This window comes from Pipra filicauda, unplaced genomic scaffold (genome assembly GCF_003945595.2).
Source record: "Pipra filicauda isolate LSUMZ 115617 unplaced genomic scaffold, ASM394559v2 scaffold580_size271650_pilon, whole genome shotgun sequence".
In the NCBI taxonomy this organism is placed as follows: Eukaryota; Metazoa; Chordata; class Aves; order Passeriformes; family Pipridae; genus Pipra; species Pipra filicauda.
Genome location: NW_024104732.1, coordinates 1 through 22776, shown reverse-complemented (window position 1 = coordinate 22776; position 22776 = coordinate 1). Strand labels below are relative to the sequence as shown.

General features: G+C 61.2%; 4 protein-coding genes across 7 annotated transcripts; 2 read left to right on the top strand and 2 right to left on the bottom strand.

The window, feature by feature from the left end:
- The first annotated feature begins 320 nt into the window (after window positions 1–320).
- UBE2Q1 (ubiquitin conjugating enzyme E2 Q1) lies at window positions 321–7512 on the top strand. Its single transcript, XM_027725835.2, has 13 exons — window positions 321–697; window positions 1423–1527; window positions 1805–1909; window positions 2213–2263; window positions 3886–4026; window positions 4572–4656; window positions 5090–5150; window positions 5678–5768; window positions 5860–5918; window positions 6154–6202; window positions 6374–6469; window positions 6606–6672; window positions 7087–7512. The coding sequence occupies exons 1-13, from the start codon at window positions 413–415 to the stop codon at window positions 7116–7118; spliced, it is 1227 nt and encodes a 408-aa protein (XP_027581636.1). The 5' UTR covers window positions 321–412; the 3' UTR covers window positions 7119–7512.
- A 2827-nt stretch (window positions 7513–10339) lies between these two features.
- SHE (Src homology 2 domain containing E) lies at window positions 10340–14884 on the top strand. Of its 3 annotated transcripts, none has more exons than XM_039387664.1 (6): window positions 10340–11289; window positions 11924–12050; window positions 12850–13158; window positions 13568–13718; window positions 13826–13945; window positions 14437–14884. In XM_039387664.1, the coding sequence occupies exons 1-6, from the start codon at window positions 10897–10899 to the stop codon at window positions 14564–14566; spliced, it is 1230 nt and encodes a 409-aa protein (XP_039243598.1). In that variant the 5' UTR covers window positions 10340–10896; the 3' UTR covers window positions 14567–14884. The 3 variants fall into 3 exon arrangements, with proteins under 3 accessions (XP_039243598.1, XP_027581645.2, XP_027581646.2); XM_027725844.2 differs by having other exon boundaries at window positions 14370–14855; XM_027725845.2 differs by having other exon boundaries at window positions 14402–14548.
- Window positions 14885–15367: 483 nt separating this feature from the next.
- Window positions 15368–18891, bottom strand: IL6R (interleukin 6 receptor). 2 transcript variants are annotated; one of them, XM_027725841.2, is made up of 10 exons: window positions 18754–18891; window positions 17822–18073; window positions 17616–17739; window positions 17076–17260; window positions 16836–16999; window positions 16616–16760; window positions 16487–16530; window positions 16291–16369; window positions 16089–16197; window positions 15368–16017 (listed from the first exon to the last, which is right to left on the bottom strand). In XM_027725841.2, the coding sequence occupies exons 1-10, from the start codon at window positions 18845–18847 to the stop codon at window positions 15828–15830; spliced, it is 1386 nt and encodes a 461-aa protein (XP_027581642.1). In that variant the 5' UTR covers window positions 18848–18891; the 3' UTR covers window positions 15368–15827. The 2 variants fall into 2 exon arrangements, with proteins under 2 accessions (XP_027581642.1, XP_027581643.1); XM_027725842.2 differs by having other exon boundaries at window positions 16836–16996.
- A 203-nt stretch (window positions 18892–19094) lies between these two features.
- ATP8B2 (ATPase phospholipid transporting 8B2) lies at window positions 19095–22732 on the bottom strand (the record flags this gene model as incomplete). Its single annotated transcript, XM_039387670.1, has 9 exons — window positions 19095–20338; window positions 20432–20562; window positions 20653–20791; window positions 20873–21118; window positions 21300–21383; window positions 21675–21898; window positions 22088–22271; window positions 22356–22500; window positions 22627–22732. Coding segments are annotated over 9 exons (1547 nt in total), but the record flags the coding sequence as incomplete, so codon positions are not given.
- Window positions 22733–22776: the final 44 nt, after the last annotated feature.

Below are 22776 nucleotides of genomic sequence, written 5' to 3'. Positions count from 1 at the left end.
CCTGGTCGTCCCGGTTCCCCTCGGTGCGCCCCGGTCTCCCCCGGACCCCCTATGTCGGGGTCCCCCTGGTCCCTCCTGGCCCCCCCGGTCCCCACTGTGCCCCGGTCCCCCCCACTCCTCTCCGGCCCCCCTGGTGCCCCTTGGGCTCAGCCCCCTGCCCCCGGTGCCCCCCGGTGCCCCCACGTGACCCCTCCCGGGTGGAGGTGGGGCTCCCCACTGGCCCCGCCCCCTTTCTCCACTCCCCGGTGCCCCGTTCGTCACTTCCGTTCCCGTCGCACGGCGCTTCCGGTGGGCTCGGCCCCGCCCGTTCCGGCAGCAGCACTTCCGGGAGCGGGGCCGTCCCGCCGCCATCTTGGGCCGGCTCCGGGGCTGCGGCGGCGGCGGCGGCTGGAGCGGGTCCCTCCATGGGAAGATGCAGCGGGCGGGGCCGGAGGAGGCGGCGGGGGCGCAGGCGGCGGCGGGGGGTCCCGGGCGGAGCGGCGCCGAGGTGGCGGCGGCCCCCGCCGGGCGGCTCCTGAGGCGGGAGTTGCGGCTGCTCGAGTCCATCTTCCACCGCGGCCACGAGCGGTTCCGCATCGGCAGCGCCTGCCCGGACGAGATCAGCTGCGAGTTCGTGCCAGGGGCCGGAGCCCGCGCCGGCGCCTCCGCCTCCCGGGGGCCGCCGCCGGGGCCGGTCCGTATCCACTGCAACATCACGGTGAGGCCCCGGGGGGGCGAAGGGCCCGGGGGCTGCGAGGTTACCGCGGGGGCTGCCCCGGCCCGGGCGGCTCCCCCTCCGCCGCGGGGGCTGTGCCCTCGTTCTCTCTGCCTCCCTCGGTTTTGTTTTGGGGGTCCCCCAGGGGGGCCCTGACCCACCTGGAGAAGGGGCACCCGCGGCTCCTCCCGCCCGCTCTGTCTCCTCCTCCCTGAGCTTTTAGGGATTCTGGGTTGCGGATCCCCTCCTGTATCACAGGTTACAGCTGTTTGGGGGCTCCGTGTGAGGAGCAGCAGAGCCTGGGAAGCACCCGGCGCAGAGTCTGTGTCCGAAATTTTCCAGAGGGGCGGATCGGGAGCGCTGCCGGAGGCTCTGCTCCGTGTTAAAGGTGCTGCCGGGCTCTTCTCCCGCAGCCGCTGGGGTAGAGCTGCGAGGGGAGGGACCCCTGGGCAGCCCGGGATGCTCTCGGTGTCCTGCCTCAAGCATCGATGGCCCCGCGACCACTGGGGGGGCCAAAACGCCACCACCCCGGGCTGGGGGATGGGAACAGAGCTAGCCGAGCACGGTCAGAGCAGGGCTTTGCTCTGCCCTCAGCCTCCGGGATTATCCTAGAGGGGGGATATCACCTGTGGCCTGGTCTCTGGTTTGTGGGGCTGCAGCCCCCACCCAGCCCAGCTTTGTCTCTGCCATGGCCTCCCTGCCACCAACGCTCCTTCTCCTCCTCCCAGGAGTCTTATCCAGCTGTGCCCCCGATCTGGTCTGTGGAGTCGGACGATCCCAACCTGGCAGCTATCCTGGAGAGGCTGGTGGAAGTCAGGAAAGGAAACACGCTGGTGAGGCACCGCTGCCTTAGGAGGGGGGAGGAGGGGCTGGCTGCTCATGGGGGGGAAATCCCTGTTTGTGTGTCCTCTGCCACCCAAGATGGGGGTGTGACTGCTCTCCAGAAATTTGGGATGAGCAGCTCTGGCTTTGTTTGGTGCTCAGGTGGGGTTTTGCTGCTCCAAGCAAGAAGGAGCAGCCCCGGGGCCTTCCCTCATTCACTGCAGCGCTGGGGCTCAGTTTGGTGTGGGGGGCCCTGCACCTCCCTGACCCTCTCTGATCTCCCAACAGCTGCTGCAGCACCTGAAGAGAATAATCTCTGACCTCTGCAAACTCTACAACCTCCCCCAACACCCAGATGTTGAAATGTTGGACCAGCCTCTGCCGGCAGAACAAGTGAGTTGGCTCGGGAGGAGGCTCCCAAAGCTCAGCATACCAGGTCCCTGGAGTATGCATTGGATGCTTTTGGGGGTTACCAGAGACGGAACACGAGTGAGGGGTTGGGTTTCTGTCCTGGGTGATGCCAGCCAGCTCCACTGAACCTTAGGACTGTTTCCTGTGAAGGCTCTTGGTTCCGCTTTGCTTTTAATTTGGTTCTGCCTGTACACCCCTGTTTGACCTCACCTTGGAAGCACCTGGGGAGGCAGGAGGGTATTGCCCCGGGATGCTGACCGCGCCATCTCTGTCCTGTCCTCACAGAGCACACAGGAAGAGGTGTCCTCTGAAGAGGAAGATGAGGAGATGCCAGAGGTAAGTGCCCCCTTGCTGTAGGAGGAGATATGCCGGAGAGCTGAGCATAGGGAGGTGCTGAGAGGTGCGAGAGCACAGGGACAGTGCCTGAGAGGAGCTCCTGGAGCGCAGGCAGCGAAGTTTGATTTAAAGGCTGGATAGTTCTCAGCGTTTTGATGCTGAGCCATGTGTGGTAGCCACCTGTTCACAGACCCCAAGGGAGTGCAGAGGCCAAGCGGCACAGCCGTATCCTCCAGAGGCATGTGGGTGAACTGTGAGCAGAGCTGCTTGGACAATGTTTGCTGTTCTGCAGAGTCTGAAACTCCCTCAGGAGAGATAGAATTTCCAGGTTGCTGTTGCTGGCAGGGGAGTCACCGTGCAAATGGGACTCCCACAGGGGGCATTAGATCGGGTGGCTGAGTGAGCCAGTGAGCTGATTGCTGGGAGCAGCAGAGGCAGCCACCCTTCACTGCAGGCTGGGGGCATCGTGCTGCAGAACCCACAGGCTCTGGTTGTTTGGTTTGCAGTTTAGAGAGCTCTAGAAGTGGGTGGAATAATCTTGAATCTCCATGGTGACGTTTAGCAATGCCTCACACGCTCCTCTGGGGTGTGAGCAGCACGGGCACTGAGTCAGCAGTGCTGTGGAGCCTGGGGGCAGGTCACTGAGCAGCAGCACCCCAGCAGCTTGGGAGGGGTTTAGCAAAGTTAATTGATTGCTAAATCCAGGCTAGGCTTTGCCAGGGGAAAAGAAGGGTTAAACTGGCATCAACATAAGCTCAGGGGTCTGCAGATCTGCCGCTTCGTGGCAAATCAGTGCTGTGTGAGGCCTCATGCTCCTGTGGGCTGGAAAATAAATCCCCAGGAGCTGAGCATTCCCCCTCTTGCCTTCTGCTAATGCCAGGTGTCGTTGTGGAGGGGGAACACTCTCATGTAAAACAAAGGTTTTGTGCTTAGTGGTGGGATTTGTTGGGCTGTGTGGAGCAGCAGAGCTGCTCCCTGGTACAGAGATTCATTATGCAGGTTAATCTACTCGAAGGATTTTCTAGGAGGATCTGTTCTCCTGTGTGACAGTCTAAAAATGTCAAAGCCCTTCCAAAAATGCTGCTCAACTGGAATAGCTATGAGCAGCCTGGAGAGGCCGGAATAAACACTTGTTCTGAGGATTTAGTGCCAGTGCTGAAGCTGTGCATTATTCTCACAGCCATTTCCAGGCAACTGAACGCTGTGTGCATGGGTAGGGATCTCTGCAGTGGGCCCAAATGGCTGCAACTGGATTTTACTGGTTATTCACGTTGGGTTCTGACATTGATGAGTGTTGGTGTGGGAAGGTGTGAGGGGCAGAGGCTCTGCCAGGGCCAGGTACCACATCGGGGGTGTGCTGAGCTGATCTACAAAGAGCCCCCAGACACACTGAAATGTCCCCTCTTGTTGAGGGGAGAACAGCTCTTATTGAGCTTGCATGAGCCTAGTGCAGTGTCCAGGCCTTGTGTGTGTTCCATTCTGTTTGTGCCTCAGGTCAGGACTGGGGGCTTCCCGGGGTGAAAGAGTTGCACTAGGAATCCTTTCTGGGTCAGGGCAGCTCTGTACTCAGAGCAGGGAGGAGCCAAGGCACATCTCTTTGAGGTCTCCTCTTCCCTTCCCAGGACACTGAGGACTTGGACCACTATGAGATGAAAGAGGAGGAGCCGGCAGATGGGAGGAAGACAGAGGATGAAGGCATTGGGAAGGAAAACCTGGCCATTTTAGAGAAAATAAAAAAGAACCAGAGGCAAGATTACTTAAATGTACGTGTCGCCTGGCAGGCAGGCGGGTTGGGGGAGCAGAGGGACCCAGGGGCAAGAGCGACTGAGGCACCTGCCAGCCCTCCAGCCCTAAATCAGGGGCCATCCCCAGCCAAAGGTACAACAGTGGCTCTCAAGAACTGGTGGGGCTGAAGCAGAGAAGTCTGTGATCTGTCTCTGCAGCTCCCAGAGGATGCCCCCAAGTCGTTGGTGCTACGTGGGGTGGCCCTCCTGTGGTGAGATTTGGGCATCTCCTCTGCCTCCAGGAGCTGCACCCTCACCTGAGGCTCTAGAGGCAGCTGTTGGATTTTACTTTTGTACCTCTGGGCTGAGATTTTTAGACAGTAGAGAGCACACGGAGGCATTTCTGCTGCAGCTGTGCTGCCTGAGGTGGCGTATTTGGAACAAGGGATGGACTGAGAAGTGAGGGGCAGACTGGCCTGCTACAGAGGCTGGACAGGGTTGTAGCTTAGGTGTTGACCTCGTAGAGCAATGGCCATGGTGGGTACAGCATAACAGTGCAACTTCCCCCCTCCCCTCCCTCACAGGGTGCAGTGTCTGGGTCTGTGCAGGCCACCGACCGGCTAATGAAGGAGCTCAGGGATATTTACCGATCACCAAGTTTCAAGGGCGGTGAGTGCTGCGGGGACCTCCAGGGAGGAGAGTTCCTCCTCGTTCTGGGGGCACCTAATGGACCTGGGAGCTGTTCTGCTCAGCTGGGGGGAGGATCTCTGGCCTTTGGTGGCTGTGGCTTTGTTAAGAGTGAGCAAAACCCCTCTGTTGCCCTCTCTGTTCTCTGCCATTGCTGGGTGGAAGTGAGGAGCATGCTGTGGGTTGGAGGATTATCTGGCTTTGAGTGGGATGGTGCTCCAGTCCCTTTTCCGAGCCCAGGGACTCAGGGAAAGAAACTGCTGCCCTCAGGACTGTCCTGGATAAGTGCTGCTTTTCGTGGAGGCACTGCCCAAGTGAGGTAGTGCTGCAGGGTCCAGGGGATTTGAAATCTGGGTGATCCCTCGACCCCCTCTCCGTTTTCCCCTGCAGTGACCCACCTCTGTTCTTCTTGCAGGATACTATGCAGTTGAACTAGTGAATGACAGCCTGTACGATTGGAACGTCAAAATCCTGAAGTAGGTGGCCCAGCTTGGGATTGTGCAGTTATGGTGGGTCTTGGTGGTGGGACCAGAAGGTCCCTGTGAGCAGAGGGGACGTGAGCAGGACAGGGCAGCACCTGGCAGTTCTTGGGTTAGCCTCTCTCAAGCAGCTGGCTTGCTGTCTCCATGTCAGAAGGGGGTGATACCGCCAGGGAAAGATGAGATAATGTGAGGGCTTGCAAGTCTCTGCTGTTCCTAGAGTCCAGAAAGAGGTGCATCAGGCAAACCCCGAGCTTTCACACCCTCCAGACACCAGTGCTGCCTTTTCCTTGGGCCAGACAGTCTTTATTTTTAAGCTGGCAGCATGCAAAAGGGGTGTGATGGTCTTCTCTGCAAAGCAGGAGCAGAATGCCAGCAGCCCGTGCTGGCACTGCCCTCGGTGAGGGCCTGGGGCCCGCGAGGCTGCCCGGCAGTGCAGGTACGGCGGCTCTGGGGTGAGCTGACAGCACGGCTGGCCTGAGGTGTCTGGCCCTGACTGACCCTCTGGGGTGTTCCTGCCGCAGGGTTGACGAGGACAGCGCTTTGCACAGCGATCTCCAGATCCTCAAAGAGAAAGAAGGAACAGATTTCATCCTCCTCAACTTCTCCTTTAAAGTAAGGTTCCCCCTCCTCAAGAGGCGCTTGCCTGGGCGAGGCTTCAAAGAACACCTTTCTCAACGGCTTTGCTTCCCTTCTCTCGTTCCAGGATAACTTTCCTTTTGATCCACCGTTCGTAAGGGTTGTGTCCCCGGTGCTGTCAGGGGGGTGAGTAACCATTTGCCTTTCTCTGCTCTGCAGAGCTGCTTCCTGCAGCAGTTTTCACTGGCTTTATCCAGCATCATGACCTCCCTGACATGGGTTTGCCGTAGGGAAGCAGAGACAGCGATGGTGGATTTTTTTTTTCCATCTGAGATCTGATCAGAGATGTTTCACCTCTGGAGCAGTGGGTGGGTGTGGCTGCATCCGTTTCTGCAGTAATTTTGTCTGATTCCTTCCCCAGGTATGTTCTGGGTGGCGGTGCCATCTGCATGGAGCTGCTCACCAAACAGGTGGGTGCTGGTCCCCGCAGGGGCTGGGGGAGCTGCTCTGCCTGCCACGCTCCACATTCCTGCTGGATCCTACTATGCCCTTGCCTGGCACAGCTGGGGGAGGCTGTTTGGTTGCATTGAGGGGCACAGCCCCCAGGGTGGGTCTGGCCTCACCGCATGTTGCTCTCCCAGGGCTGGAGCAGCGCCTACTCCATCGAGTCGGTGATCATGCAGATCAGCGCGACGCTGGTGAAAGGGAAAGCACGAGTACAATTCGGAGCCAACAAGGTAAGTAAGACCTGGCTGGTACAAGAGAACGGTGGGTGATAGGGGAGAGGCAAATGGAGGCACAGCCAACTCTGGCTATGGGATGGCTCGCCCAAGGTTCCTGCTGGACTGATCATCTCTCTGCCTTCTACTGCAGAACCAGTACAGCCTGACAAGAGCACAGCAGTCCTACAAGTCCCTGGTTCAGATCCATGAGAAGAATGGTAAGGGCTGAGGGAGGGGCCCTGTGTTTCCCCTTGCTCATTTGGGCTCCCCAGACGAGCTGCTTGAGTTTTATCCCGCTCCAAGTGCAGAGGTGACCTGGAGGCAGGGGCAGCTGCTGGAATGCAGGGTGTGGGTGCAGCATGCTGCTGCCCTCCCTGATGCCCAGGGCTGGGCTCCTGCAGCTGTAACTAGAGGCAGCACCTCACTGAATGCTTGGACTTGATGATCTGAGAGGTCTTTTCCAACCTAAACAATTCTGTGATTGTCCATGGTGTCAGGAAGTAACCCAGAGGGAAAGCCTTCCACTAACCAGGGAGACGTGGCCTTTTGGAAGTGGGAAAGCAGCTTTTCCAGGCACAGATTCCCATTGCCCATGCAGCTTCCTCCCTCACGGATCTCTCTCCTCATTCCAGGCTGGTACACACCACCCAAGGAAGATGGCTAGTGCAGATGCTGCAGGACCAATCTGATTATCTTCTGGATGCTCTATTTGGATCTTACTGATGCCTCTTGGCTTTCTCCCAGGATGTAATAGCTCTGCCTGTTGCGGGACAATACTGGCTGTTCAAAACTCTAAATAAAACTGTTTAAGGAGTTGGACTGACCCAGAACACTTGCTGGGCCCATGCTAGCAGGCATTCTTGTTAAAACAAACTCGAGCCTCTTGTATCGCTGGAAACTTTTGACTCTGCTCCAGTCTAGAGCGTCCTCCTTACCTATGCTATGGATTTAATTTATTTTCTTATTTCATGTACACTGCTTTTTTTTGTTACAGTGTATGATGGATGTGTATGGAAAATGTATCTTTGGAGAAAAATTACAGTTTGTTAATTTGAGAATACTGGTCTAACTCATTCTTTGCAAGCTGCTGCTGGGTGGGTTGTGCCCTAAGAACTCTGCTGCAGCCCTGGTGCCAGGGCGGGGAGATGGATGGAGCCACGGTGGGCTCAAGCCCTGCAGGAACGGCTGGAGCAGCTGCCTTGGAAGAAGAAAAGCCTGTCTCCCCTTGGCCAAACCCATCTCTTCATAAACTGCGAACTTGCAACTTGAAGCACAGAGGGGGAGATCTGAGGCTGTCCTCTGCCATGCAGTGGAGGACAGGGTTGTGGGTGCAGCCCAGGGCTGCCAGCTCCCACCCCAGCTTCTCTCTCTCCTCTTGCCCAGCAGTGAGATGAGCAGAGGCCCAGCTGTGCCCAGCGCAGAGCTATAGCCCTTTGTCCTCTTTCTCCCCACTAGCTGTGGGTGGGGTCTGAACCCCTCGCCCCAGTCCCTGCTGTGCTGTGGATGCAAAAACTGCTGCGGGGAGGGGGGTGTGGGCACTGCTGGCCGCCACTGCTCCTGACCAGGACCTGCTCTGGCAGCGAGCACCTCATTCTATGGTGGTTTGTTTTACTTTCCCTCCTCGAGCTCTTGTTCCTGCTCACCTTGGTGCTCCAGCCCTCCATGGATGGTGCTGCTGCATTTGTGACCTGTTGCCTCGAATCCCCCCAGCTCTGTCTTAAGTCTGCTGGAAGGAGATTTGGGTGTCAGAGCTCCTCTAACTTGGGCTGTGTCCTTAGCTGGAGGGCAGAGCTGACGCACTAGTGTCAAAGCTGGGACCATGGGTATTAATTCACTGTGTTTGAATAAAAGTTATTAGAAAATCAAAGGGCCTCAGAACTCCATTATCTACTTCAGCAGCTGGTCCCCTGTCCTGCTCGAAGCCTTGGAAATAAAAAAGATGCTGTAGGAGGGGGATTAGTAATGGCTCTGGCATCAGCTGGGGACTATTTTTAAGTGCTTTGCTGAAGGACCCGAGAGTCCGTGATGCTGAGCAGCTCTGCCCTGTGTCCATCTCCACCCCAGACCAGGGGCTGGGGGGAGCTCTGCTCCTCTCTTTAGCTCAGGAACCTGCTGGGTGGGGTGTTAAGCTGATTTAATGATGGTGCAAAACATTCGTGGGGGTTTCTCTTTGGCGAGGTGCAGACTACTCTGCCGAACCTAGCGTTGGGTTGGGATTGGGTATGCTGAGTTGGCTGGGAGACCTCATGGGCACATGCTCTCAAACCATGGTGGCTTTCCGGGCTGGGATGAGCAGAACTGAAGAAGGCCCTGCAGGACCCTCTCTGTCAGTGGAATGCTGACCTGGCAGGCATTGGGGCTGGAAGAACAGCAGGAGCAGCCTGAGCTGGCGTCTGGCAGGCGCCTGCCAGTCCCGTTTGTTTGCACCTGCCTGTCCCACTCCAAGGTGGGCTTGGCGCTCGTCACCACTGTGCTGGCTCAGCGCTTGTTTTGTCTTCTCAGAGAAGCAGGTGCATGGTGGTGCCATCTGTCACCACTGCCAAAGGCAGTCCCAAAGCCTTTCCCTGCAGGAGCTGGTAGAGGATAAGGGCGCAGGGGAGACTTCCCGGAGGAGACGAGTGGATGGCATATCACCGGTTCCACTGCCGCAGCACCAAACCACTGAGAGGGTGCTGCCTGTGTGTCTGTCCTGTTGAGGCCCTGTAAATGATTGAGGGAGATTTTAAGTCTGCCAAGGAAAGAAAAGGAGCTGGCACCCAAGGGAAGTAGAGTTTTCCTTGAGCTCAAGAAGGCAAAACTGGAGCCTGCTGAGATCCCACTGGCAGTTTGGGTGCCAGCCCATCGCTGCGAGGCACATCCTGCCCAGCAGCGCCAGCAAGGAAACTGCCATCACTTCCTATGCAGTGCCAGCACCAAGCACCTCCCTGCACCTGGATGTGGGCAGCACGTTGCTGGTTGGGGTTAGTTCTCCCAGTGATCCCTCACAGAGAAGCCTCCCCGGGGAGGGAGGAAGAAGGCAGGGAGGAGGCAGCTGGTCTGTGGGGATGTTCTCCGGCTCCTGCAAGGAAGAGGAGCCTGTGTCCTGATCCCGGACTCCCACCCTGGGGACTTGGGGAGCAATTTTACCGCAAAACCCCCTCCCCATTCCGTGCTGTTGCAAAGGGATGGGTAAGTGGCCCCCGGCGCTGTGCAGCCCGGCAGGAAGCCAAACCGCTGGGCTCAGCCGAGTTTTTCCGGCAAGGTGTCAGCACAGATCTTGGCTGGTGTGGTGTGAACCGCGGCTGCGGCAGCAGTGAGTGCATTGGCGCTGTGCTTGTGACCCGTTAGGCTGTGCACGGGAGGCTGTGCACAGGGTCCTTGTACAGGGGGCTGTGCACAGTCTTCATCCATAGGGTCCACAGGATCCACGCCCAGGCTTAATTCATAGCGCCCACATTCAGGTCCCATCCGTAAAGTCCATAGATTCCACCCATAAGGTCCACTGAGTCCATGCGTAGGCTCCATCCATAGGGTCCACGTCCAGGGGCTGTGCAGGGGGCCCGCGCACGGAAGTCTGTGCTGTCCGTGGGATCTCTGTGCGGGGGTCCGCACGCAGTGTCCGTCAGTGGGTTCCATGTGCACTTCCTGTGCCATCAGCCGGGCAGGGTCCCGAGGTCTCCCAGTCCCGTTGGGACGGACTCCCCACCGAAGCTGCCCTGCCTTCCCAGGGCTCCTCGTGTCCGCCGGGGCCGGGGCCGCGACCGCCTGCCAGACCGATCCCTCGCTGTTCCCCGGGGCCGCCCCCTCCGGATCTGGGCGGGGAGCGCCGGCCCCGCCACCCCCTCCGGCCCCTCCGGCCCCGGCCCGGCTCGACCCGGCCCGCCGCCGCCGCATGGGGCCCCCCGGGCCGACCTGACCCCTCGTCGAAGCCCCGTCGCCCCCGGAGACGGGCCCCGTCGAGGAGCTGCGACGGGATCTCCCGACTGCCCGGACCCTTCGGAGCACGGAGAGACCCCCCCCGGTCCCGTCCCCGGCGGCAGGGGACCCCCAGAGCCGCCCAGGGACTGCCCCTGTCGGACCCCCTCGACGCCCGGCGAGACCCCCCTACTCGACCCATTGCTGGATCAGAGAGCCCGGCCCCCGCCGGAGCCTTTCCGAGGGGCGAGGGACTCCCGAGGGGACGAGATCCCTTCCCCGGGCCACGGGAGCCGGCACCCCTGGGGACCCACCGGCTGTCCCCGCGGGGGCGAAGGACGCCTGGAGCCCCCTACGAAGGCCCCGGCCCCCCGGCCCTCATCCCCCGTCCCGGGCTGGCCCCCGGCCTCAGAGAATCCCGTCTCCGGGGCTGGGGGCAACCGGGCTGCCCAGTGTCCCCCGGCTGAGCCGGCCCTGAGCCGGCGGGGCGGCCGTGGGGTGTCGAGGAGGCCCGGGGGGGCTTCGGCACCCTGCAGCTCCCGGGCCCCATGGCGGCCAAGTGGTTCAAGGAGTTCCCATCCAACCTGAAGACGGTTTCGGAGAGGGCTCGGCCGGGCAGCGGGAGCCTCGGGAAGAGCCGCAAAAATTCAACTGCTGAGCTTGGGGGCTGCCGGGGGCCAGGGGGTGGCAAGGAAGGGGGCAGCCGGCTGTCACGGGACAACCTGCAGGGTCTGCTCCAGGCCGCCACTGGGAAGATGCGGAAGAATTCTCGAGTGGAGGGAGGCATGCCGGAGGGACCCCCCAAAACCTGCGGCGCCTACATCAACCGCCTCATCAAGGTGGAGGCTCCCGAGAAGAATGGGAAGGGATACCCTGGCCCCCTGCCCGCTGGCCTGCCTGCCCCCGAGCAGGACAAGGGAAAGACCCCCAAGACAGAGACGGTAAGGCAGGGACCGAGGTGGGGGAGGGGGAGGCGCACTGTGGGGAGCCCGCAGCAGTGGCAGCTTTAACCGCTTTGGGCTTCTGACTCATTAGCCCGCTGACTCCGGCCTTTCATCCCACTCGGCTCCACTGCTTTCAAATCCCTTCAAAGCTGCCTTCATCCCAACTGCCCTTCATCAGCCGGACAAGAGTGAGAGGGGTCGCCGGGCCCCCTCGCCATGTCCCATGTGTCCCATCCTGCCCTGACCCCAACACTCGGCTGCTGGTTGAACAAAGGCTGATGTAAAGCTTTTCTGGGAAGCTAGACTTTCACCCCTGCACAGCCTTTGGGGGACTGGGAGCTAGATGGGGGGGCAGGGGGAGGGGGCGTTGCTGTCACACAAAAGGGTCCCAGAGTTCCCCCCAGGCTCCTCCCCACTGCTGAGGTGTGCATAGGGATGGACACTGCCCGCACCCAAAGGTGCCACTGGATGCACCCTCCTGGGGTTGTGACATGGCTCCCTTTACCCCAGAGGAACCACCATCCTCCCCTGGGGACCCCAGTGTCCTGTTCCCAGCTCTGTGCCAGTGGCATCCCTGCCACCCCTTCTGGGTCCCCTGCCCTGAGGCCAGCAGTGCCTGTCCCCTCATCAGGTCATCATCCTGGAGGACTATGCTGACCCCTACGACGCCAAGCGCACCAAGGGGCAACGGGACGCCGAGCGCCTGGGGGAGAATGACGGGTACATGGAGCCCTACGATGCCCAGCAGATGATCACAGGTACGTGCCATGTTGAGCCATGCCACGACACCGCAGCTGGCACCACTCCCCAGCCGGGAGTGCACAGCAGCCCTTGGAGCCACCCGGCACGGGAGGCTTCAGGAACAGGAAAGCTGCTCGCTGCTTCCTGTGGCTGTGTGGGGCCAGATAAGGAGTGGGAGCAAGGCCGGACACTGACCTGTGCCCGCCAGCCCCTTGACCGCTGCCATGACCTGCTGCCACCGCCTGATGGGTGCGTATGGCCAGCGCAAAGCTCTCAGTGCCCCCCAGTCATCCCAGGGTGGGGGTACCGCCCCTGAGACTCCTCCGTGGTCATGCCCCCCAGATGGTGACCCCTCAGGGCCGGCGTGGCGACCGTCCAGCTGGCCACAACAACAGGAACTGACTGGGCCGGAAGCTGGAAATAAAAGATTTGCTGCTGATGGTTTTTTTCCGTGCGGGGCAGCCCAGGTTGTTTGGCGGAGACTGGTGCCGTGGGGAGAAGCAGGGGGCCAGGAGGGGCGAGCCCCCCGGGGTGGCCTCCCTCATGGCTGGGCTCCAGCCTGGGGTGTAGCATCCTGCCCCTGCAGGACCCAGTTGGCCCCACCACTGTGGGGCTGTGCCTGTGGCGCCAGGGCCGCGACAGCAGACCAGGCGCCATGAGGATGGGCCCCTTCCTGCTCCTGCTCCTCCCAAGCTGGTTCCCAGTGGGGCGTTCCCAGTATGGGGTCCCCTGTGCACATCCCTCTCCAAGGGCTGGTATTGGGAGTGGGGGGGTCTAAGGGGACACATCTTGACCCACCATCCCTCTTCCCCACAGAAATCCGTCGTCGGGGCTCCAAGGACCCCCTGGTCAAAACTATCCTGCTGCTGGACGGTCCTGGCGAGTCGGGGGAGGGGGGTGCCAAACTGGAGCCGGCCAAGTGGCTGGGGGGCAAGGAGGTGGCAGGGAAGGGGTCACAGCTCTACGACACCCCCTATGAGCCTGGGGAGGGGGTGGCTGGGGGTACCCTGGAGCACAGGGTGAGGGCCAGTGACGGGCGCCTGCCCGAGAACGACGAGCGCCCAGCGGGAGAGTACGAGCAGCCCTGGGAGTGGAAGAAGGAGCAGATTGTCAAAGCATTGTCAGGTAGGGGACAGGCATGGGATGGGAATGGGGATGACAACAGGGACAGGGATGGGGACAGACTTTTCAGCAGGACAAGAGGGGGTGGTTTTAAACTATAAGGGGAAATTTAGATTAGATATAAGAAGGTTTTTGTGCTGGAGGGTGGCGAGGCACTGGCACAGGTTGCCCAGAGAGGTGGTAGATGTCTGCAAGGTCAAATTGGATGGGGCTCTGAGCAACCAGATGTAGCTGAAAATGTCCCTTTTCATGGGGTTGGACCAGATGGGAACAGGTAAGTGGATGGAGAAGGGGATGGAACTGGGGCTGGGGAAGGTGCCAGGGCTGGGGATAGGGACAGAGCTAAGGGTGGGGATTAGAAGTGGAAGTGACCTAGAAGGGGTTTTGAAGGCTCATATCTCATCCTTCCCAGTCCAGTTTGAGGGCTCGGAACGTCCCAAAGAGGAGACGCTGCGGCAGCACCTACGCCAGAAGAGCTGGACCTCCAAGATGCTGAAGCCAGCGGGGGTCGAGCACAGTGAGGGGGAGCGGGTGGACCCTGCCCTGGCACTGGAAAAACAGCCGTGAGTTGCGAGGCCAAGCCATGTGTGAGAAACGGTGGGCGGGGGGGGGGCAGGGTGCCCAGGGCTTTGCCTTGGCTCAGCATCCCTTCCTCGGTGTCCCCCCACAGATGGTACCACGGGGCCATCACGCGGGCTGAGGCAGAGAGCCGGCTGCAGACGTGCCGGGAGGCGGGGTACCTGGTGCGCACCAGCGAGACCGGCAGCGGCAAGTACTCCATCGCGCTGAAGTGAGTGTCAGGGTGGCCACAGAGTCGGGGGGGTCCCAGTCCCGGCGGGGGGAGGGGTCCCGTCCTGGGGGGATGCGGCGAGGGGTCCCACCCTGGGGGATGCTGCATCGGGAGCCTCCCCACTGGTTGTTCACACCCGAGCCCTGATGGGAAGGGAGGACCCAGATCCCATGGTATGGCACCCCCAGACCCACGGAGGGACCCCAGGCATCCTGGTGTGGCACTGGGGCGGGGGGTGGGGGGTGGTGTGTACCCCTCCCCGGCACATTGTCAGGAGCGCCAGTGGCGTTTCCTTCCTGAGGAAGTGGAGCCCCTGGAGTTGAAACAATCAGAGCAGGACGGGAACAAACAGGGGTGGATGCGGCCGCGGGGCAGACGGGCGCCGGGGGGCCGGCGGCAAAGCTGATGCCCGCTGGCCGCCCAGGACCAGCCAGGGCTGCGTCCACATCATTGTAGCCCAGACCAAGGACAACAAGTACACGCTCAGCCAGGCCAGCGGCGTCTTCGCCAGCATCCCTGAGGTCGTGCACTACTACTCCACTGAGAAGCTGCCCTTCAAGGGGGCCGAGCACATGGCCCTGTTGCACCCTGTCCACTGCAAGCTGCATTAGTGCCCGCTGATGCCCCCCCAGACTGATCTGCAACCTCCACTCCTGTCATACGGGGCAGGTCTGCCCATGGAGATGGCCACATGCCACGGGGAGGGTCCAGAGGGAATGCCTCTGTCAAGTCATGACCTTGATCCTGGACTCCAGCAGGGCTGTTGGGATTTTGCCAGGACAAATCCTGACCACCCTGTGCCAGAGCTGACAGGCCACGGGGCTGCCCAGGGTGGGGGAACACAGCGAGACTGGGATGTGTAACGGTATAGTAAAATAAATTTGTTGGCTGAGAAGGGCCAGCAGTCCCAGATGGCTGGGATTGGGCTTGTGCCAGGAAGAGTCGCCACAGTTTCAGGGGCCAGGGGTACTGGGGCTCCCCCAGCCACACATCTGCATCCTGCTAGGCTTTTTATAGCAGGGGGCCGGTGGAGGGGAAGGGGAACGCTGTCCCCAGGGCGCCTGAACACCCGCTACCCTCACCCTGTGGTTTCCTCCCCGGGTGCAGCTGCAGCTCTCTGGGGCGTTGCACAACCCAGTGTGGGGTGGGCACTGCATAGAAGAGGGGGCATGGCCTGAGGGTTCATGGCATGGGGTTTGTGGCGGAGGGGGTGCACAGCACAGGGGGTACAGCCTGGGAGGCACTGGAGGTACAGGGAGCACACTGTGGGGTACACAGTGCAGTTGGGAGGCACAGCAAGGCAGAGGGTGCATGGACTGGGGCTACACAGCCCACTCTCACCCCCCCACACTGGAGTCACTCCCAGGCAAGGGGGCGCTGCAGTGATCCCTCCATTACTCCCCCCCTCAGCATCCATTCCGGTACAAATCCAAAGCATTTATTGGAGCCACATTGTCTCATTTCCCCAACATATGCTTTAAAAAGGAGCCCCGGGGGGGCCAGAGCAGAAGCATGGGGCTGATCCAGCCAGGCCCCCCCTCCCTCCCTGACCCCTGTGGCACTGCAGGGACTAGGCCGTTCCCCTGGGATCCTCAAACCTGACCCCGGGCCGGCTCCCACGCTCCGGCACAGCCGTGTTTCCAGTGCTGCCACCACCGGCCATGGCTCTGAAGGTGCCCTCCAGGACCCAGTTTGGGGTTCCCCCCCAACTGCTTCTCCACAGGGGTGGCACTGATTCCCCTCCTCAGAGGCTGCTCCCAGCCACAGAGCCACCGGATGGTGGGGGGAGCTGCTCCCAGAGCCACATCACAGCCCTGGGAATCCTGGGGCGAGCAACCCCCACCTGACCCCCAAAGCACCTGCCAGCACATTCAGCCCCTGGCTACTGCCTTGAAGAGGAATAGTCCAAGTGGGTGATGTGGAGCATTCCAGGGGCCGTGGGGGTGGGGCATGAGAGCAGGGGGGTGTCACTGAGTGGGGGACTAGGGAGGCCCAGGGGGACCAGCATATGCTGCCCCTCACCCTCCGGCTTGGTCCCCCGCTGCCTGCCTGTCCACCACATCTGCCTGTACCTGCAAGGGCAGAGAGTCTGTGTCAGGGGGGCCAGACAGAGCCCCCTGGCCAGTCACTCCCCAGCACTCACCTCACCACGATGCCAACAAAGAGGGCAATGCCCAGGAGCAGGCTCCCCCCGGCCACCAGGAAGGCATAGGGGGATGCCACAGGATGGGCACTGGGTTCCATGACAGACCCTGACACAGAGAGAATGGATGGGCTCACTGCGTGGATGGGGTACCTGGGTGGTGTCCCAGACCCCCACCCCCAACCCAGGAACCCCTCCTCACCATCAGCACCATCAGCACGGTCCTCCCAGAAGAGCTCTGGGAGCAGTGTCACCTCATAGCTGTCATCTTCCATGGGGAACTGCAAAAGAAAGCAGGGGTGCACAATGGCATGGGGCAGCCCCCACGCCCTTGGTAACACCTTGTCCCACATGGGGACAGGAGTATGCTGTAGCCCCCAGGGCTGAGGCCATCCCACCTGTGAGCTGAAAGGTCCCTTTTCAGAGGTGAAGTCCCTGGGGTCTGCAAGACGAGACGAGAGGGGAGCATGAGGCTGGGGGACCCCACACAGAGCCTCCACCCTCAGGGCTCTGTGTCCCACTCGTACCTGTCCAGGGGGTGCCCACAGCCTCCCGACTCCACTCGCTCCATGCGCCATGGCCGAACTCGTCCTGCGCCCTCACCTGCACCACGTGCTTCGTCCCCCGCCACGCATCACGAATGTCCAGCCACGTTGTCGTCACCTGATCCACCTAGAGAGGACATGGGGCTGGGGACAGCCTGGACAGGGACCAGCAACAGCTGGATTCTAGGGAGAGGGGTCTCACCTCCATGAAGGCTGGGGCAGGCTCAGGGCGGTAGCGGACTTGGAAGCGGAGCCAGTAGAAACGGGGGTCCCAGGACAAGGGGTAGGACCAGTTGACCCGCAGCCACTGAGGCGCCTTCTCCAGCGCCTCCACCGTCACATTGAGGGGAGGATCAGGCTTCACTGCTGGGGAAGGGGGGGCTCAGGGCCTGGCACTGTGCCCTCGGCCACCCCAGCCCCCAGCAAGAGGGGCAGCACTCACGGACACCGCTGAGGGTGATGATCTTGTCTTCGCCGGCCAAGCCACTGGCGCTGTTGCTGACACATGTGGACACCACGAGGTGTTTGGTGTCCTCGGTGCCAGGTGGCACCTTCACCCGGCAAACAAACTTCCGTGCCTTGGAGAAGTAGCGGCACCGCTGCTCTGTGGCGTTCTCAGCCGTGAACCTGTGGGGCCACAGCTCAGTGGGGGCTGCAGCACGCACCAAACCAGGCATGGGGCAGCTGCAGGGGATGCATCCTATGCTGTGGAGTCCCAGGCAGCACAGGGGAAAGGCTCTGTGGGGAGGGAAATGTTCCGTGCCATGAGGTCCCAGGCAACATGGGGGAAGGGGTCAGTGGGGAAGGAATACATCCCATGCTGTGGGGTCCCAGCTCCCAGTAGCTGCTAGGGAAAGGGTCTGAAGAGAGGGAAGCATCTTGAGCCGTGGCGTTCCAGATGGCACTGGGGGGAAGGGTCCATGGGGACACATTCTGTGCTGTGGGGTCCCAGCCCATGGTGGATGCAGCGACAGTGGCTCACCTACGCTTCACCCAGAGCATTGCCCGTGTCCCCGGGGACGGCTTCGTCTGCTGTGGCCACTCGCACAGGACATCCTTGTCATGGCTCCGTCGGTAGCAGGACACTCGGGGGGTTTCAGGGGGCTCTGCAAAGCAAGGAGGTGCTGAAGGACAGGGGCCATAGCGGGCAATGCTGCCAGGGACATCCCTACCCCGGCGTGGACCCACCTTCCACCAGCAGCCGCAGGGAGCGCAGCAGGCGGCTCCCCACAGAGCAGACGTAGCGCCCCGAGTCCTCGTAGCGCAGCCACCGCAGGAGCAGCACGTTGCCCTCTGCCAGCCGCCGTCCACGGCCCCCCGGCACTGCTGCTCCCCGCTCCTCCACCTGCCACCGCACTGTGACATTTGCGGGCACCTCGTCCCTGCAGATCAAAGTGATGTTGGCTCCCAGGCGGCCCAACACCACGTCCCGCGACAGTCCTGTGAGGGCAAGAGGGGGTCAGGTGATCAAGATGAGACCTCGAGTGCAGTGAGTGTCCCCAGATGAGGGGGGCACCCCACCATCTGTTCCCCACGTCCAGTGGCTGCTCAGGGTCAAGGCACTGAGCTGGAAAGAGAGGCAGCAGTTCCCCATGGAGTGGGGCACCAGACCACCGTCACCGCCGTAGGGACGGGCACCGCAGCATCAAACGCGGTGTGTATTGAGGGGTCTGGCGGTGAAGAGCACGGCTCAGGGAGGTGGCAGACTGGGGCGGGTGGTGCCGGAGGGGTTAAGCGGCAGCGCTGGCTGGCGGCCCCAGTCAGGCCTGAGCTCCCTCCAAAGGTCAACGGCCGGCGTGGACCTGCTGTTCCCTTCGGCTCCTGCTGCTGAGAACGCACCCTGCACCCAGGACACAGCACCCAGGACACACCATAGGGCATCCAGCACCCACCCGGCACCACGACACAGCACTCAGGACACAGTCCCCCAGCCCCAGCACCCACCTTAACCCCCCTCTCCAGCACCCCCAGGGGTGCCCGGTATTCCCACCCGCCAGGCTCTTGCGGGACAGGTAGGGAACCGCATGTGTCTCCTCGCCGTGTCCGGACCCGTGGGGCCCCGGTACCCGGAGAGGGTCGGGTTCTCCACCCCCACCCTGCACGGTGCCGGTAGCACTCACCGGAGGGGCCACAGGGCCGCCCGGCGGCGGCGAACTGGAGGAGGAGAAGGAGGAGGAGGCGGGGGAGGAGGAGCGGCCCCGGCGGCCTCGCCATGCGCCCGGTCCCGGACAGAAAAACATCAGCGGGGCCGCCGGTGCCCGCGCTTGTGAAACCGGGCGGAGGGGCGGAGGCTGCACGTGCGCCCGGGGGGGCGGGGACAGCGGCACCGGGGGGCGGACCGAGCCGCCACCGCCCCCTCCCGTCCCCGGTTTCCCCCCCCCCCGGTATTCCACCGGACACAGGACACGGCAGAAGCTGCTCAGAATATTATTTTCTTTTTTAAATAAATAAAAAAAAAAGCTGGCTTTTGGTTCTTTTTTTTCTCAGTGGAACCATAAAATGATACAATTCCGCCACACAGAAACGAGCAATAAATTATCCACCCCTCCACCGAAATAACCCCAAACAGCCCCTAAACCCCCTCCAGACCTCACCAACACCCGCCTCAACAGGCCCATCTTTGGTATTGCGTCTCCGGGACCCCAACACCCTCGGAGACCCCTGGGGGATCCCCCAGTGCCCACCCACAGCCCAGGAGCGCTCAGTCCCGCGGGAGCTGGCAAGGAGGAGGGAGGAAGCAGAGGCCGAGGGTTGCGCAAGACCCCGCGTGGGAGTGAATCACGGCAGCCGCCAACACTCCAGTCCCTGTAGCACGGGAACGCTTCCCCTTTCCCACCCGGCACCCACCGTCCTGCTGTACCCCGAGGTGGAGGGACAAGGAGGGTGACCTTCCTCCCCTGCCCGTTCTCTCCTACCCAATTGGACAAGAAACAAGTTGCTCTGTAAACTTGGAGGGCTTTTCCTTCCTTTCTTTTTTTTTTTTTTTTTTGGTTGCTATTTTTTTTGGTTGCTATTTTTTTGTGGGTGTTTTTTCCCTTTGTTTATATAAAAAGAAGACACGTGGGTGAGGGATGGCGAGGGGGCCACAGGCCCCCCAAGGCCCCTCCACCTCTGGCATGGATACATTCGTGTGTGATGGGGCATTTGCACTCCGTGGAAGTGAATACTGACAGAGGAGTAAATGGGGGATGAGGTCAGTCTGTCCGTCCATCTGCCCCAGGGAGGGAAAGAGTATATTTTTTGGCTACAATGTGATAGTCCAGACTCCTCCAAACCTCAGCATTGATGCCCACATGACCTGTGGGACATGACCACATGACCATGGGACCCTCTCCACAAAGGGCTTTGCCCTCCCCAGAGTCAGGGGGAGAGGAAAGGGGGCCCCGGCTGCACTGGAGGGGATGTGACCCTCCACCCTCACACCTTGAGGGTCTTGTCAGCTGTGCCACTGGGACTGCCGGCACCGCTGCCCTCACTGCCCTTCTTCTTCCACAGGGTCTCGATCCAGCTGGTGCTGGGGCGGGAGGCAAAGCTAGAGAGTGCCAAGGAGCTGAGCCGCATGTTCTTGCCAGACATGATTAGCTCTCCGAATCCCTCCTGGTGGGAGAAGGCGTAGCCGGAGCGGCGTGAGCCCACACGCCCTGTGCGCCGCACGCACCGGTGCTGCGTCTTCTGCTTCTTCCGAACCAGCTGAGTGTAGCGCACCTGGGACACAGGGACAGGGTCAGGGACCCGTGGAGACATCTGGCCCCAGGGACAGGGCCCCACGTCCCCGTCCCCATGGCCACGCACTCTCACCGTGTCCGAGAGTTCAGGTTTCAGGTCCAGCTTGAGGAAGCGAAAGGCCACAACAGGCATGATGCAGACCACAGTGGTGAGGGCGATGGTCAGCCAGACTGTGGGTTGGGCTAGCGTGTTCTGTGCGTTGCCTGGGGGGGGGAGCATGAGTCCAGCGAGAGCCAGGCTGGGGCAGCACCCTGCTGTGGTTGGGGGCACAGGGCAGCCCTCCAGGGACTCACCCACGAAGCGGAACTGGTTGGGGAACATTCGGAAGAGGCCGTCACTGTGCATGGTGAAGAGGATGGCGAAGTAGGCGGCCAGGCTACCCCAGATGAAGAAGTGGTTGATGGCTGTCCAGAATCCCGTGTCCAGCCCAATCTGGAGGGATGCAGGAGGAAGCAGGGCAAGGGGATGCCCAAGGTGCCCCAAGGGACAGGGGCTGAGCAGCCACATCCCTACCTGCACACTGACAACAATCACAAGGGAGGTGGCAACGGTGACAGCAAAGGACTGGTAGTCAGCCAGCTGGGCACCGTCGTCACGGGTGGCATCAGCGAAGACGCCGTAGGGGATGAAGAACATGAGGACGGATGTGTAGATGCCCTGGGCGATGCAGATGAAGAACTCCCGCTTGTTGAAGAGGAGGTTCAGCTGCCCAGGCTCGTAGAGCTTGGGGTACTCCATGCTCCGCTGCTCTGGCACATCCTGGGGGAACAGGACGCTCTGGGCACCTCCCTTTAGTCGCAGGCAGGCTACGGTCCACAGAGGGACAAGGACAGCCTGGCCTGGGCACCCAGGCAGCCCTTCTTCCCACAAGGGGGGCACAAAGCAGAGTGGGGCCAGCTCCTCACACACCCACACACCCTCTCACTGCCCCCCACCATACCTGGTCAAAGACACCCATGGCAAGCACGGGCAGCGACGTGTAGACAATGTTGTACAGTGTGATGAAGTACTGGTCGTACACGGTCTGCATGGAACAGAGCGCTCAGGGGGGCATGATACCTGCCCACCCTGTGCCCCACCCAGCCCCAAAGTCCATGTGCCCACACCTGCAGGGACAGGAGAGCCACCCCCAGCCCCCTGGGGTTGCCCACCCTGACATGGGCTCCTCGCACCCACTGCATGCTGGATCCTGGGCTGTGCCTGCTGGCTCAGGATGAGTCCCCAGGGGAGCTCAAGGATCAGGACCTGCTTTTGAGCCAAGGGGTCCCGCAGGCAAACCCTCTCCAGCTCTGAGTGTGAGAAGCCACCAACTCACCTGTGCCGAGAAGCCGCAGAAGAAGCCAAACCAGAAGTGGACCATGGTGAAGGCGAAGTTCTTGTAGAAGAAGTAGCAAAGGAACTTGCACATGCGCAGGTAGGACCAGCGCCCGTGCACCAGGAGAAGGCGCTGCAGGAACTTGAACTGGGAGAAGGAGTAGTCAGAGGCCAGCACGGCCTGGATGCCCTCCTGCCCGCTGATGCCCACCCCAATATGGGCAGCTGCAGAAGAAAGAGAGACTGGAGTGAGGAGGGGGCTGCCAGAAGCACAGGGTACAGGAGTGGCAACCCCAGCACAGGGACTGTGTTCCTTTGGGGCACAGAAGGGTGAGGACAGAGGCTGCCATAGGCCTCAGGGTGGTGCAAGGGGGGCCCTGTCCCTCCCATGGTCCCCCAGACCCCATGTCTTACTCTTGATCATGTTGACGTCATTGGCCCCATCACCAATGGCCAAGGTCACACCTTTCTTGTACTTCTTCACCAGCTCCACCACCTGGGCTTTCTGCAAGGGTGTGACACGGCAGCATATAACAGCCTTGCAGGCACACGCTGTCTCCAGGAATTCCACCTCCATGTCTGCCTCCAGCGCGTGGGCCTGCAAGGAGAGCAGGGGACAGTGAGGTCACAGCCCGCAGCCGGGCACAGGGCCCTGTCCTGCCTGGTGCTCCCAGGGCCCTACCAGGCTGTGCCCATTGATGACCAGGGCGTATTCGCCTGCAATGGCTTCCAGCACAGAAGTGAGCTTGGAGGAAGAGAGTTTCTCCTTGGAGGAGAAGCCATTGCCCACAGAGCGCGATGCATCCATCATTTTCTCTCGGGCTTTCCTGAGGAGAGAGGAGGGATAGGGGCCATGGGGCCCCAACTCAGGGCCCTTTCATATCTCCAGCTCCCCCAGTTGTAGCTGTGCCCCACACTAGCCGCGTGTGTGTCCTCTGCCCCTCAACCCTCACCTGAGCTCCTCTCGCACCTCCAGCACAGTGTGGCCTGTGACCACGAACACCTCCGTCATGTCATCTGTCAGCATCTTGCAGGAGTAGCCAATGTTCACAGCTGTTTCTGGGGACAGGAAATCAGGGGCTGAACCAGGGTCGGCTCAGGAG